General features: G+C 44.8%; 1 protein-coding gene and 2 pseudogenes across 2 annotated transcripts; 2 read left to right on the top strand and 1 right to left on the bottom strand.

The window, feature by feature from the left end:
- Window positions 1–7,781: 7,781 nt before the first annotated feature.
- On the bottom strand, window positions 7,782–12,305 carry LOC107278084 (phospholipase A1 EG1, chloroplastic/mitochondrial-like; annotated as a pseudogene).
- A 1,082-nt stretch (window positions 12,306–13,387) lies between these two features.
- Window positions 13,388–17,046, top strand: LOC9271506 (wall-associated receptor kinase 4). 2 transcript variants are annotated; one of them, XR_010739106.1, is made up of 4 exons: window positions 13,388–14,421; window positions 14,515–15,032; window positions 15,281–15,433; window positions 15,522–17,046. XR_010739106.1 is itself a non-coding variant. In XM_066307172.1 (2 exons), the coding sequence occupies exons 1-2, from the start codon at window positions 13,503–13,505 to the stop codon at window positions 14,685–14,687; spliced, it is 1,092 nt and encodes a 363-aa protein (XP_066163269.1). In that variant the 5' UTR covers window positions 13,388–13,502; the 3' UTR covers window positions 14,688–17,046. The 2 variants fall into 2 exon arrangements, 1 of the variants encoding a protein (XP_066163269.1); XM_066307172.1 differs by having other exon boundaries at window positions 14,515–17,046.
- Window positions 15,512–17,046, top strand: LOC136355057 (wall-associated receptor kinase 3-like; annotated as a pseudogene).
- Window positions 17,047–17,058: the final 12 nt, after the last annotated feature.

Below are 17,058 nucleotides of genomic sequence, written 5' to 3'. Positions count from 1 at the left end.
TTGTATTCTTTCTCTCTTTCTTTTTCCATTTTCCCTCTGTTCGGCTTTGCAGTTGTGCCACTTTGTCGTGATTGTGTCCGTTATTTTCGTGTCGCTATTTGCTCATGCTGCCTGCGCCACCGCCATCTCATAAATTAGAGGACCAATGTTGGCTTGCTCCTGCATATAAGAAACACAGTGCTAATCAACTTGTAGGGCAGAACTTCTGACTGTAAGTAGAGAGAGCAAAGAGCCGTAATTTTGACAAATTGACCCTTCTATAAAACTTAGTTTCAAAATAAGTCGGGTCAAAAATTAATTTCAATACTAGGCCGTGACCTTAGCGCCATTAGGGTTGGCGCTGAGCTAAGCTAAAACGTCCAAGCGCCAGCATTGTTGGCGCTAAGGTCATATCCGACGTGGAACATATTAGCCACGGGCTAAGCGCCAAATGAGTTAGCGCTGACCTCTTAGAAGGTTTAAAATTAGTGTGGGCAATAACTGACACAAGTTAAATCTAGCTCAGCGGTTGGTCAGTGTGGCTGCAAGCCAGAGTTCCAGGGTTCGTTTCTTGGTAAGAACTGAGAACCTAAATCATACAACATAAAATTAAAAATACAAAATTATAATAATTGAGCTAAGTATTTAACATTTTAATTAATGTTTTCAAATTTATTTATTCCAGATTGAACATAAAATAAAATAAATAATCCCCTTAAAAAGTAACATAAAAATAAATCTACAAACAAAATATGTGATTGTTTGGAAAAAAAATTTCAATAGAACAAGATTCAAAGAGGAAGTAAGAAAAAACCTGAAAACCGGCTTTCCCGGTTCGAACTGTGAACCTGTGGGCTGGAGTAGAGGGGCCTGACCACTGAGCTAGCTTCTGCGTTATGACACTTCCAGCACACATTCTTTTAAACCATGTAAATATCAGCGCCAGCACACATGACGCTGAGCTCCTCTTTTGTGGCTAATCCGTGCCACGTTGAACGTGATATTAGTGCCAATTAGAGCAAGTTTAATAGTATAGCCAACTACTAGCTTCAATTCATCTATAGCCAATCTAATAGCTCATTCGTATAATAGTTATATATTATACTATTAATACCTGGTCCCACCTGTCATACACACATTGTGTATTGAAGTCCGTGCTACAGCTGGCTACAAATCTGTAGCCCGCTGCTCTTCTCTCTCATCATTTATTTCCTTAAAATATGTTTGCAGCTGACTTATAGCCTATTATTGTACTTGCTCTTAGGGTGGCGCTGGTACGTTTTATCTCAGCACCATTGGGGTTAACGCTGAGGTCGGCCTAGTTTTGAAATTAGTTTTTGACGCGGCTTATTTTGGAAATAAGTTTTATAGACGGGTCAATTTGTCAAAATTACGGGAGCAAAGAGTATACAAAAGCAAGAGTATACAAAAGCGTATGTGGCTTTATCGTACTAAAGTAATTCTAGTTTGGCAAACGGCGTCGGCCTTCTTTTGTTCATCTGTATGAATTAGTAGGAGATTGTGGTAATTGTATAACGCTAGTGTATCGTGATTAGGATTTGTGTTACGAACTCTTCCTGGGATTTCTGTCGAACAATTGGTGAGCAAGAGCGAGAGAGGGAGACAGGAAGAATAGAAGAGTTCAGGACATAAAGAACAAAGGATTAGGAGGAGGATGGGATTTGAATTATAGAGAGGTTTCAGTACAATGTTTTTCGATACCGATTCCCATAAGGCTAGGCCTTTATATACACATGCTAGCCACTCTCTTACGCAACCCAGTCTGGCCCAATTATACGAGTGTTGGGCTGTCGCTGTCTTGAGCTCTTCGGCCTGGTCTTGACAGGGTTGGTAACATCCTCCCCTCCTTCACATCCGGCTTGTCCCCAAGCCGGAGCAGCAGGGTAACGCTCCTTGAGCCGCTCCAGATCTTCCCAGGTTGCCTCCGATGTTGGACAGCCCGACCAGCAAACCTTGACTTGATCAACAGCCGCTGATCCCCGACGTATCAGTCTGCGTGCTAGCACTCGCACTGGAACAGGATCTGCTTCTTCCACCGCTGGAGGTAGGGTAGCTACCGTAGAAGAAGCTGGTTCCGATGCCTTCCGAAGTTGGGACACATGCACCACCGGGTGAATCATAGAAGAAGCAGGCAGCGCCAACCGATAAGCCACCGCCCCCACCCGAGCAGTCACCTGAAAGGGACCAAAAAATCGAAAGGCCAACTTCTGATTAACTCGCACCGCCACCGAGGATTGCGCATGAGGTTGCACTTTCATAAACACCCAGTCTCCGACAGCAAACTGCCGCTCCAAACGCTTCTTGTCTGCTTGATGTTTCATGCGCTGGCGAGCGCGGTGGAGATGTTGATGCAACAACGAAGTAATAACAGTGCATTCCTTCAACCATTCTTGCAAATCCGGCACTGCACAGGCTGCGATATCAACAATACCAAAGTGCCGAGGAGGATGGCCATACAATACCTCAAAAGGAGAAGTTCCCAAAGCTGAGTGCAGAGAGGTGTTATACCAAAATTCCGCAAGAGCCAACCATTGAGACCATTTCTTAGGGCAAGCATGCACAAAGCACCGCAAGAATGTTTCCAAACACTGATTGACGCGTACAGTCTGCCCGTCAGTCTGAGGATGATAGGCCGTACTCATACACAGCTGAGTGTCTGCCAATTTAAACAAAGTGGTCCATAGAGTGCTTGTAAAGATCCGGTCATGATCTGAGATCAAAGACTGAGGCAGTCCATGGAGCTTATAAATGTTAGAGAGATAAGCTTGTGCCACATCAAAAGCTGAGAATGGATGAGCTAAAGGCACAAAATGGGCATATTTAGAGAACTTATCAACGACCACCATAATGCAATCAAAACCCGAGGAAGTCGGCAGACCTTCAATAAAATCCAAGGATACCATTTGCCATGCATGATCCGGAACAGGAAGCGACTGCAAAAGGCCAGGGTAGCGAACCCGTTCTGTTTTCGCTTGTTGACAAACAGTGCAATTGGCCACATATGTCTTTACTGCTTTCCTGAGCCCTGTCCAAGCAAACAAACGCTTGACACGGGAGTAGGTAACCTGTACCCCTGAATGTCCACCCACTGCCCCAACATGTAAAGATTGTAAGATTTGAGACTGCACGTGCGGGTTAGCACCAATCCAAACTCACCCCTTATAGCGCAAAATACCAGATTCCAAGGAAAAATGAGGTAATGCGTCAGATTTGAGTGTCAGTTGAGCCACCAGCTGAGAAGAATGAGGATCTTGATCATACCCCTTTTGAACTTCCTCAAGCCAAGCTGGAATACAAACTGAAAGAGACAATACTTCTGTTGAATCATCGGCCACTCGTCGGGACAACGCATCAGCGGCGCTGTTCTCACTACCTTTCTTGTAAACCAAACGATACTGCAGTCCCATCAACTTGGTTAAGGCTTTTTGCTGCCAAGGTGTGGCTAATTTTTGATCTCCGAGATGAATGAGACTACGTTGATCAGTTCGAATCACAAACTCAGCACCCTGCAGATACGAGCGCCAATGATCAATTGCTAGGAGAATCGCCAAGCATTCCTTCTCATAAGTCGACAAGCCACGATTGCGAGGACCAAGCGCTTTGCTTAAAAATGCCAAAGGATGTCCCTCCTGCATAAGTACAGCACCAACACCCACAGCTGAAGCATCTGTCTCAATTTCAAATGTCTTTGAGAAATCCGGCAATGCGAGAACTGGAGCTGAAGTCAAGGCAGTCTTTAGGGCATCAAAAGAAGCTTGAGTTTCAGCAGTCCAATGGAAAATAACATTCTTCTTGAGAAAATTAGTCAGGGGGCGACTCAGAATCCCAAAATGGCGAACAAATTTGCGGTAATACCCCGCTAACCCAAGAAATCCTCTGACCTCCTTGACATTAGAAGGCACCGGCCACTGCAGTACTGCCTGAATGTTCTTAGCATCGGTTGACACCCCTTCAGCACTGATGACATGTCCCAAATAAGTGAGAGATGACCGAGCAAACACACACTTAGATCTCTTAACTTGCAACTGATTGGCAGAGAGAATATCAAATACAGCCCTTAACAAGCGCACATGTTCCTCCAAAGTCCGAGTATAGATCAAAATGTCATCAATGAAGACTAACACACCTTTACGCAAGAATGGCTCAAAGATTGTATTCATTATACCTTGAAACGTTGCTGGTGCGCCGGTCAATCCGTAAGACATAACCCGGAACTCGTAATGGCCATTATGTGTCTTGAAAGCGGTTTTATGTTCGTCTTCTGGCTTCATACGAATCTGGTGATAACCGGCTCGCAAATCCAAACTCGTAAACCAACAAGCTCGTGCCAACTCATCAAGTAACTCATCTATAATAGGCAGAGGGTACCGATTCTTAACAGTGATAGCATTAAGATGTCTATAATCAATGCAAAATCGCCAAGTACCATCCTTCTTCTGCACAAGCAACACGGGAGAGGAGAAAGGACTGGCACTGCGTTGTATCACTCCTTGTTTGAGCATGTCAGCAACCTGTCGTTCAATCTCATCCTTTTGTGCCGGACTGTAACGATACGGTCTCAAATTTACTGGTTGGGCTCCAGGCAGCAAGGGAATAGAGTGGTCAAAAGCTCTTGGTGGTGGCAAGCCAGAGGGTTCATCAAAAACCTTGGCAAATTCCTGAAGCAATCCCTCCACTTCTCTTGGCAGAACAAGACTGATTGCAACAGCTTCACTGGCACAAAGTTCAACTGTGTGTAGGACTGCATTATGATGGAAGAGACCCTTAAGTTGATCAGCCGAAATAACCGGGCAACAGCTAACATCCGGCACCACACCCTGTAACAGAACCTGCCTGCTGTCCAACACAAATTGTATGGTCTTAAGCTTCCAATCAATTTGCATTGGACTGTGTTTCTCTAACCAATCCATGCCCAGAATGACCTCATAACAGCCCAACGGTAACACCTTAAGATTAGTGCTGAAGGACTCCCCTTGTACCCACCAATGACAATTAGGAAACTCCTGACAACATTGCAAGATACCACCATCCGCGATTTTCACCTTCAGAGGAGTCAGCGAGCTGCGCACACCCTGCAGTTTATTAGCTAACTTCTCACTGATAAAGCTGTGAGAGCTTCCTGAATTAACCAACATCAAGACCTCATGTCGTTGGATCAATCCTTACAAACGCACCATACGAGAAGACTCAATACCAAGTACAGCTTCTCGAGAAATGGCCAATAACTCACCATCATCTGATTCAGCAGGGGGCTAGTAGATGACTCCACTTCCTCAGGAACCTCATCAGAAAAAAGCTGTAGCACTTCTTCAATCACATGCAGCTGCACAGTAGGGCCACAACGATGATCACGACTCCACTTTTCCCCGCAAGTGTGACAAAGCCCCTTCGCTCGATGGAAAGCCCTGAGAGCTGCAACTTTATCAGTAGCAGAAACTTCAGTAGTTAGCTTATCATCTCCCTTTGGCACAAAAGGTCCAACACCAGTGTGCAAGGGTCCTCGGGCTCCCCCAGTCGGCTCAAAGCGACGCCCCTCCTTGCGATTCTGTTCCAGTACTTCCTCTTGCAAACAAGCTAATTCCACGGCAGTATCCAAATCGGTTGGGCAATGTAAAACAACAGCAGATCTCACTTCTGCCTTCAACCCATCCATGAACTGAGTAACAAAGAAAACCGAATTCCACGAGGGATGATGCGCATGTAACCCATGCATCAACTCGTTGAACTTTTCTGCATATGCCCACACAGTGCTAGTTTGCCTTAACCTATTGAACTGTCGAATCAAACTTTGGAACTCCTCTCTACCAAATTTCCCACACACCCAGGCAGCGAATTCCTCCCAACTCCCACTAACTTCATGAGCTCGGGTCGACTGCAACCAAGTCAATGCAGTACCCGAGAACTGGAGTATCGCCACACCAATCCAGTGATCAGAAGGAGTTCCACACAGCCCAAAATAAGTCTCACACTTCAGTTTCCAGGCCTTAGGATTTTCCCCTGCAAACTCTGGGCACTCTACTCTAGATGCAGAAATTTGACCCCCAAAACTAAACCCACGGCATCCCCCACTCGACTCAGGAACTGAATGGAAAGGGGAAGTAGAGTTATACGCACCCTTGACCGGGGGAGTTCGTGGGGAGTTGTTTCCCCACACAGCCTTCCCCCGGTGATTCGAAGCCTCGTGGTGGCAAAATTGCCTAGGCGCTCCTTTGCCGAACGCCGACGTGGAAGGTCGGTTTTCCACCGTCCTCTTCGGCAGCCGCTTTGCCCCAGGCGGCGTCGGAAGACGTGGAGCCATTTCCTCCGGCTTGACGGGATCCGGCTTGACGGACTCCGACTTGACTTGATTTGGGGACGGCGCGGGCTGCTTCACCATCTTCTCGAGCTGAGCGCGGATGTCGCCCACCTCGTCCCGCAATTCCGCCACCACCTTCTCTACCGTCGGCTTCCATCCCGCTAGCTCCACAACCATCGGCTTGATTTCCTCGATGGATTCCACCGAAATCATGATAGCCTCGTTCTGCTTCTGAATTGAAGTCATCGTAGTCATCAGCTCGCCAAGTTGCTGCTCCATCTCGTTCGCCTTGAGTTGCGCTCGCGAATGATACCGTGGCTTCTCTAGATAATCCAGATTCGACTGCTCTGATACCAAATTTGTTACGAACTCTTCCTGGGATTTCTGTCGAACAGTTGGTGAGCAAGAGCGAGAGAGGGAGACAGGAAGAATGGAAGAGTTCAGGATAGAAAGAACAAAGGATTAGGAGGAGGATGATGGGATTTGAATTATAGAGAGGTTTCAGTACAATGTTTTTCGATACCGATTCCCATAAGGTTAGGCCTTTATATACACAGGCTAGCCACTCTCTTACGCAACCCAGTCCGGCCCAATTATACGAGTGTTGGGCCGTCGCTATCTTGAGCTCTTCGGCCTGGTCTTGACAGGGTTGGTAACAATTTGCACCTTGCCACTCTTTCTTTCCAGCTGATACTGGATTTGTGGAAAGAATCGGCGAGTTAATTGGCCTCTGCAACGGACGTAGATTTTGCAAGGATAATATATAGTAGTACCACATTCTTAATAGTTGCAATATACTCCATCCGTTTTATATTATAAGTTGTTTGACTTTTTTCTAGTCAAACTTATTTAAGTTTGATTAAGTTTATAGTAGAAAAATATTGTAGTATTTTCAATACAAAAGAAACATATTATCAAAATATACTCAATGCTAGATTTAATGAAATTAATTTGTTATTTTAGATGTTTCTTTTAATGACAAGAGCCCAATTTTCACTCAGAAAATGTTGAAATCATGAGTTCCCAATGTTTTCATGGGGAACTGCAGTCTGCGGGACTATATTTACGAATCTGCTCGTAATAGCTTAACAAGACGAGCATAGTGACCCTATACGGTGACAAATCCAGCAAATATCCTCTAATTAATTAAGCTAGCAACCCCAATTTAATCACTCTTAGGGCATCTCCTCAGCGTGCCTCCAGTCGCAAAATATAATTTTACTAATGACTACTCCTACTTCAGAGTGTGTTTCGAACCAGAGCTTGTTATATACGCACACAAAAGCAGCCATTGCATCGATCAATAATAATATTGCAGTTTGACAAGGGAGCGTACCAATTTCGAACAGGAAATTAATCGGCCTTGAGCTACAGTGGCGTGTCGGCATGGCCTTCTACCGGTGCCTCTGCCATGAGGAGGTGCTGGAAGCTGAAGTGGACGGCGCCGCCCCCCTTCCCCCCCCCCCCCCCCACTCCCTCCCGAGGCTGTGGCTAGCTGCTTGCGGCGAACTGCAGGAGAAAATGGACATTTTGCCACTTTGAAAACATGGTTTCGCTGAAATGCTATTCCGAAAACGTGTTTCGCTAAAATGCAAATATAGAGCGCGCCATCACAGCCACTTTGCCATTTTCTCCATTTTTACTATTTTGGATATTATTTTCTCTGCAAAGCGGCTTGAAGAGACGAGAATGCCCCTCCTTCTCCAACGACGAGTTCTCCCGTCGAGCTGTCCGACGATGCCACCCCGATCAACGACACGTCCGACACCGCCGTCCCCTCCTCCTCCACAAAAAACCCGTTCACCTCCTCCTCCACAGCCGCCGCCTTCCCCTTTGCCATGCGGAGGACCTTCACGCCGAGCTCGTTGCACCGCGCCTTGAACGCCGCGTTGCCCATCCTCGGCCCGCCGTAGGAGAAGACGGTGACCGGGCGGCGGCGGCGTCGCCGCCGAGACGCTGGCGACGGCGAGGTCGTATGCCAGGAGCAGCGCAAGCGCGCCGCCCATGCTGTGGTTGGCGAGCGTGACGCTCACGTCCTCACCACCGGAGCGGGAGGCGACGAGTCGGGACACCTCGCGAAGGAGCTGGTTGCGGCAGCTGTCGGTGCAGCCGAAGCGGCATGTCTCGTCGGCGGAGGTGTAGATGTTGAGCAACCCCGACTCGACCTTCACGTAGCCGCCGCCGCCGTCGCCGCGGCGTGGGGCGAGGCGCGCCAGCACGAGGGAGCTCCTGTGGTTGGCCATCCACTCGGCGGGGGTGACGGTGCCACGGAATGAGACAAGCACGTCGCACCGCCCGAGCCGCCGCGTCGTCTCGTCGGTGGACACAGCGACGTACCCGGCCCAGCTGGCGCGGCCGCTGGTCGACACCTCCATGCCCGGCACAGCGGCGTCCGGCGACGAGTAGATGTACCTCGTCACCTCGTACCCGGCACCGGCGTCCTCCAGCATCCGGAGCTTGCCGTACTTGCAGTTCATGTACCTCGGCGACGAAGGGTCCTCCAATGCCGCGTAGCATGCACCGACGAGCTCGCCGTACCGCGCCACCTCTCCGCGGAGCAACGGGTGCAGCGGCGAGCATGTCATCCCAGTCGCCGGAGCCCTGGACCTTCCTCTACACGCGGGCGACAAAGCCCGCCGCTGCCGCCGTCATGGACCACCTCGCCACGCTCGTCCTCTTTCTCCCATGAACTGGATCGATCCCTTTCAGCTAGCTAGCAAGGGGCAATTTGGTACCATCAAGCCGAAAATACAATTGAAAATACACAAAATGGTAAAAATGGCAAAGTGGCGGTGAGTACACGCTTCGTATTGGCATTTTAGCGAAACGCATTTTCAGAATGGCATTCCAGCGAAACCGCTTTTTGAAAGTGGCTAAATGTCTATTTTCTCGAACTGCGGCGCGCTGGCGGTGAGGGGGAAGGCGACGAGCGGCGCTGCCGCTACGAGGCCGAGGGAATGGATGTGCTGCCCCCGGACGATGTTGGACTTGAGGTCAAGAGTTGAGGGCTCCCGTTGCGCGTGGTTGGGCTTCTTGAGGCCCAGAAACTCTAACAGGCCGGGGAAAAAAGATCGAGAATTCACGCCAATGCAAAAGTATTCACAATAGTACTGTATAGAGAAGTGCAGACCGCAGAACTAGATTGCAATATAAATTCAGAGTTGATCAAGATTTACACCACTTCCATAATTTGTGGGTTGTCCTTCGTTCAGATCGCTAGCTTGTCGGAGAGGAAACTGTCACGTAGTACTTGTCAACTGTAGTCGTCACTGCCGAGTGCCGAAGAACGTGTTGGTAGAAATGATTGCGACTTGCGAGGTCATCTTACCGTGAACACCAGGGCATATACCTGGTCTAACACGGCCGGCCGTAGTCATTCCCTCGAAGTCCTAATTCAAAAGTTAATGCAGAGCTTCTAAATGTTTTAGGCTAAAAAAGTTTCTCCTGTCATTCCAGCTGGTCGAGAGGTGCATGCTTTAATTTCGATTTATGTGGACTGACTCAGCTACGCGGTGGTGTTCGGATCCATGACTAAACTTTATTCCTATCACATCGGATACTCATATCACATCGGATACGTGTACGCTAATTTAGAGTATTAAACATAGACTAATTATAAAATTAATTTCATAAATGAGAGCTAATTCGTGAGATAAATTTTTAAGCCTAATTAATTCATAATTAGCACATGTTTACTCTAGCATCACATAGCCTAATCATATACTCCCTCCGGTTTCATTTTAATTGACGTTTTGGACAATGACACGGTCTACAAGATATATCTTTGACCTTATTTTTCTATTATAATATATATAATAAATAAATACATGTTTACTTTTATTATAGTACTTTAAAAGACAAATCTATATATGTTGTTCTAGTTCCTTTAAACTAAATATTTTTAAAGTTATTAATGGTCAAAGTTATAAAAGTTTGACCTCAGCCTTGTCCAAAACGTCAATTAATATGGAACCGGAGGGAGTATTAATTTAGATTCGTCGAACGAATTAGTCTAAAGTTATGGAATGGGTTTTGTCATTAGTATACGTTTAATATTTCTAATTAGTATTTAAACATTCGATGTGATAGGGGTTTTAGTCCCTGATCCAAACAGGGCCGCTTCTAATCTCTTTCTACTCCAGTACATTTCAGTTGCTTTAATTTATGATATGTGTAGATATAATAACCTAAAATAAGCTAGATAGGAAGATTTGGTTAATAGTGACCAACATGTGTTTAACGTTGTTTTGTTTAAGCCATGCTGCGGGCGGCGTGGAGCCGTGCATCTATGTCCTGTTCTTTTCTCAAAAAAACTGTATAAACTTTTAGATAAAAATGGTACGTTTTTTAAATTGCTAAACGGTATGTTTTGTGTGAAAACTTTCTATATGAAAGTTATTTTAAAATATAAGATTATTTTTCAAGTTTATAAAAATTAAAACTCAATTAATCACACATTATTATCACTTTTTTTTAAAAGACACATTATTACCACATCATTTTACGTGAAACACTTAATTTTTATCTCATCTCCATTTTTGGGAGATTTAAACACCACCATAGTCAAAAGTTAACGCAGAGCTCCTGAAGGTTTTCAGCTAAAAATATGCTTATGCTTTCGATCTACGTGGACTTGCTTAGCTATGAAATCTCTGTCTGCACATTCCAGTTGGTTACGTCGAAATAGTAGCCCCATATTGGTGGATGAAATAGTAACTATATACAAGTATGCTTAAAAATAAATTTGACAGCCCTAAAAGAACGAGACATGCACGTGAAGAACCAGACTCTGAACATGTTCACACCTAGATTAGACCCATTTCATCTCAGCCACATATATATTAATTTTATCTGGGGCAATCACCTTGAATTTCTACGTTGCCTTATTTTCATTCCACACCATACTTGTCCCTGTTTTGCATATTAAGAATTGCGAAAAGTCTAATTAAGTAAGAATATAGTGGGAGAATTGGAAAGTTGGGTAGAAGCAAAGGAGCGCTAAGTAAGTGTAGAATGATTCAACATGTTGCTTTCTTTCAAGAATTATGCTCCCTTCTTTTTATATTATAAGACTTTCAAACATTGCTCATATTTATATAGATATTATTGAATCTAGACACATATATGTCTAGATTCATTAACATATACTTCCTCCGTTTCACAATGTAAGTCATTCTAGCATTTTCTATATACATATTGATGTTAATGAATCTAGATAGATATATATGTCTAGATTCATTAACATCAATATGAATGTGGGAAATGCTAGAATGACTTACATTGTGAAACGGAGGAAGTATATGAATGTGGGCAATGCTAGAAATTCTTATAATATGAAATATTCATTAACATATATATGAATATGGGCAATGCTAGAAAGTCTTATAATATAAAACGGATGAAGTACTTGGAAGATATCAGAAGAGCCTGTGCAAAAGTCTATAGGCATGTCTTGTAGGACAATCTCTAGTTGGAAAAAAAGATGAATTATCCCTGAACTATCGCGGTCGATCGAATTACCCCTCTGAACCCGCCAGACATTGCTTACCCTAAACCTTTAATACCGGACGAATTAACACCCTCAACCCATTCCAGAGCGGTTTTGTCCTACGTGGTGTACGCATGACAATCCCATCAACATTTTTTTTAAAAAATGGTGGGACCCACATGTCATACATCATTTTCCCCTCTTCCTCTCTCTCTCTTCACACTCTCTCTCGCTCTCACGAGGCGGCGCGCAGGGGCAGGAGGTGGGCTGCGGCACGAGACGCGGAGGTGGAGGCCTGAGCTGGGTGGCTCCGGCTGGCGGTGAGCGCTACGGGACAGTGGCAGAAGCAGCGTGGAGATGGAGGTGGAAGGGGAGGTCGGCGTGCACGGTGAGGGCCGTGGCGAAGAGGCGCACGGTGGTCAGAGGCGGTGGTGAGGAAGGGTCGTGGCGGAGAGGCGGGTGGCGGCCAGAGGCGGGGGCCACCTCGTCTTCCCCTCCGATCTCCCTCCCCTTCCACCCCATCAATGGCGGATCCCGGTGACGCCGCCGTGCGCGCTGACCTCCCCTTCCACCTCCATCTCCTCCCGTTTCCCATCCACCTCCACTCCCCCTCCCCCCTCCCATCCACTCCCTCGTCCCCACCCATCGCCTGTCCTCGCGCCGCCGTGCATGCCATGCGCGCAAGAGAGAGAGAGGAAGAGGGGAAGAGGAGGTATGACAGGTGGGTCCCATATTTTTAAATAAATAAAATACTGACTGGAATGCCACGCGTATGTCACGTATGTCAAAATCGCTCTAGATTGGGTCGTGGGGGTAATTCGAGCGGTATTGAAAGATCGAATGTCTGGTTTTCGGGTTGGGGGGGGGGGGGGTGGGTGGGTGGGTAATTTGGTCGAGTGCAATAGTTCAGGGGGTAATTCATATTTTTTTCCTCTCTAGTTTCACAATGCCGGCAATTATTTTCGTCATCTGTAATGAAGTAAGATGGTAGCATCTGTATGAGTACTAGCTAAGATATACCTTATCCGATTAAAATCTCTTACTCCCTCTATCAAAAAAATGTTTGACGCCGTTGACTTTTTTAAAAATGTTTGACCGTTCATCTTATTAAAAAAATTAAGTAATTATTAATTTTTTTCCTATTATTTGATTTATTGTTAAATATACTTTTATGTATACATATAGTTTTACACATTTCACAAAAGTTTTTAAAGAAGACAAACGGTCAAACATGTTTAAAAAAGTCAATGGTGTCGAACATTTAAGGAAGGAGATAGTATATTTTAGTACAGATGGAGTATATATATGATTATTAATTAGCCTTCCTGGGCAGTACCAATCTTTCCAATTGGAAGATAGCTACTGGACGCGAGGAGAAAATCGGACGTAGAAGCGAGCAGCGACCGGCAGTTGGACGAGTCGTTGGCTCCAGCAACGACCGGGATATCTGATGCGACTAGTGCCCCTGGACTTCGTCGATCAATGGCAAATTATTGCGATAAAATTGTTTTCTGCCGATCGAGTATAAGCCAATCAATTCCTCCATATATGTTTTATACATAGCGCTTGGGGAGTGGCTGGTATTAATCTGGCATCTATACTTATAAAGTCCACGAAAGCGTGAGCACAAAGAGATGGCTGCCTCTGAATATAAATTGATCGGTAGTTAACAGGCACCGGCCTACGTACACCAGGAAGGGCAAGCCGGCTGGCGCAAAGATGAGCTCGAGCTTTCTGGCAGTTTGTGCCACTTCTTTTGTGCTGGTGTGCTCGGCAGCTACGCCACGAGTATTGGCTTCAGTCTATGGAGTTGGTGGAGGGCTCTTGATTGTCCCTTCTAATGACTCCCTCGCTCACTGCCCCTCTAGCTGCGGGGAAGTCGATGGCATCTCCTACCCCTTCGGGATTGGGGGAGGCTGCTTTCGGGACGGCTTCGAGCTTACCTGCAACACCGCCACCAAAACTCCCAAGCTCCTTGTTGCCAATAGTACAACCCAGATAACAGCAATGGAATATGACATGGCTTTGGCTCCTATGTACTTCAATTTTACGACAAGGCAAGGTATGGACACCTACAACATTTCATGGGTGTCGCCAGCTAAGGGTATTAAAATTTCAGATGAGAACACTTTCTATGTTGTCTGTTGTAATTTTGATGCCACCTTGTTCGAGTTTGGTACGGGAGATTTCGTTGGTTCTTGTATGAGTAGATGTGACATTGAGAAGGCACCAATAGCAATAGGACAGCCTTGTAATGGGAACGGATGTTGCTCCATCAAGTTATCAAGGGACATGCGGGGATTTCAGTCAACACTTGTTCAAGCTGAAGCTGCAGCACAAATATCAGATCCGCTGCATCATGGGATCATGGCTTTCATGTCATATACGGATTATTACGTACGTAATGCGAGTGATCTTTTCTTGAGTTGGACGAATGTGAGCAACGTTGAGGGAGCCGAGCTTCAGTTTGCCATCACGGACCAACCAAGCTGTGGAAGTGCACTGGTAAACAAATCAAGTTATGCTTGTACCACCGGCAGCAATTGCCAAAATATATCATCGGGAGGTTACACCTGTGAGTGCACCAATCGTTATCTACAAGGCAATCCTTACATTTTGGGAGGATGCAACATGCAAGGTACTTCCTACCACCTTTAATTTCCTGCAAAATAAGACACATATATCGATATATATCTAACTTTCATCCCTTGTCACTCTCTTTGTGGGACAGATTACAACCCCAAGCATAAAGAACACTGTCCGACATCATGCGGAACCATGATCATTCCCTTCCCTTTTGGTCTGGAAGAAGGTTGTTTTGCAAACAAAAGGTTTCGGCTTAATTGTACTGTACATCAGATCATATCACAGTTTTGGAAACAAGTGAAGCACAATTTATTGTGACTAATGTGTCTGTTGAAGATGGGACTCTGACTATAAGTAATTTGTTGAATAATACGGAATATGGGAGAGAGATACTAATAACTCAAGGTGACCAATATGGTGATACAGTGATTTATGGTCCTGTTGAAGATCGATTTGACTTCTCTTTAGAATACAACATTGTTATAAAGTGGGCCGTAGCCAATTTAACTTGTGATACCGATATAAAAAAGAATGCTACATATGCATAACGCAGTATCCATAGCGATTGCCTAAACGTCACCCACGCAAACATATTCATGGGATATCGTTGCAAGTGTCTTCCTGGTTTTCAAGGAAATCCATATATCCGAGATGGATGTAAAGGTTTGTTCCTGTTCATTCCCCTCCTATTTGCAATTGTTTAAGAATTTTAGAGAAGTTTTATGTGGATAGTTTAACCATGGCATTTCCCCTTTAGCCTTGTTCGGTTAATCCCATCTACAAGGGGATCAAGCGGGATTGGAATTAATCCCCTCCAATCCCTCTCTAACCGAACAAGGCTGTACTAGTGCCTAGCCTATGTCTATACGTTGTACCAATAAAAACAAAAAAAACTGAAGAGTTAATTGCAGATATTGATGAATGCTCACTGCCAAACTACTGCAATGGGACATGCCAAAATTTTCCTGGAGGTTTTACATGCACTAGTTGCCCCCACAGAAAAGAGTTTAATCCAATTACAAGACAGTGTGTTGCATCAGCTAAGCAACACAATCTTATTATAGGTAAGTCATAGCTGACAGATTAGTCAATCTTATTGCCTTAAGATAATGCAAAGTGGCTTCACGGCAGAAAATTAATGAATGGCTGTAGGTATTACAACTGGTATTACTTGTGGCATTGGTTCCATAATTATTGCATTAGGTGCAATTATTCTAGCCAATAAGTGGAAGAAAAGCATCCAAAAGAGAATTAGAAGAGCATACTTCAAGAAAAATCAGGGCCTACTCTTGGAACAGCTAATCTCAGATGAAAGCGCCACAAATTAAACAAGGATATTTTCCTTGGAGGAACTAGAAGAGGCAACCAACAACTTTGATGCTACTCGTGTTCTTGGTCGTGGAGGACATGGCACAGTTTATAAAGGGATTCTATCTGACCAGAGTGTGGTGGCCATTAAAAAATCAAAAATTGTGGAACAAACTGAGATAGATCAGTTTATCAATGAGGTTGCTATTTTATCTCAAATTATCCATCGCAATGTGGTGAAGCTTTTTGGTTGCTGTCTCGAATCTGAGGTGCCCTTACTGGTATATGAGTTCATACCAAATGGTACATTGCATGATCGTCTTCATACTGATGTTAGTGTTAAATCCTCATTATCATGGGATGATCGAATTAGGATTGCTTCAGAAGCAGCAGGGGCACTTGCTTATCTGCATTCGGCTGCTGCAATACCTATTTTCCATCGAGATGTGAAATCTTCCAATATACTCTTGGATGGCAGCTTTACTACAAAGGTCTCTGACTTTGGTGCTTCAAGATCTGTTTCACTCGATGAGACTCATGTGGTGACTATTGTCCAAGGCACATTTGGTTATTTAGACCCAGAGTATTACCATACTGGACAACTAACTGAAAAGAGTGATGTATATAGTTTTGGAGTGATTCTGGTGGAACTTTTGACAAGAAAGAAACCAATTTTCATCAACGATGTAGGCACAAAACAAAGTTTGTCTCATTATTTCGTTGACAGACTCCGTGAGGGATCTCTTATCGAAATAATAGATTATCAGGTTCTTGAAGAGGCTCACAGGGAAGACATTGATGATATTGCCTCACTTACAGAGGCATGCTTGAAACTCAGAGGAGGAGATAGACCTACTATGAAAGAAGTAGAGATGAGGCTGCAATTCCTGAGAACTAAGAGGCTAAGAAAATTCCAATTTCTCCCAGTCCCAGGAAGTGGTGGAGAGATTCAGCACCTTTTAAGCCCAAATGCTGGTAAATCCCAAGCACAGAACAACTATACCAGTGCAGGTGATTTATCATATGAAGGGATCTCCAGTTGCTACAGTTTGGAGCAAGAATTATCATCCTCAGTCAGTTTGCCACGCTAGCTATATATGTAACATGGAGTGTTGAGTTATCACATATTTTCTACGAAGTGTTATGTTACGTAGTTCACTCCAGAGAATGGTTTTTGCATGCTTCACTTCCTGTATACTTGCAGCATGTATGCATAGCCCATGTGAGTTGATAGAATGACAGTTGTATTCTACTATAATTATTTGTGATCAATATCCTTGTAAGGAATGACATGGTATTGTAATATTGTATTTAAGCTACAGTGGCAAAGTGAACAAGTTCAGTAATAATTTTATTACTCCATTGCCAATGTCTTGCTCAG

This window comes from Oryza sativa, chromosome 2 (assembly GCF_034140825.1).
Source record: "Oryza sativa Japonica Group chromosome 2, ASM3414082v1".
In the NCBI taxonomy this organism is placed as follows: Eukaryota; Viridiplantae; Streptophyta; class Magnoliopsida; order Poales; family Poaceae; genus Oryza; species Oryza sativa.
This window is presented reverse-complemented; position numbering and strand designations above follow the sequence as displayed.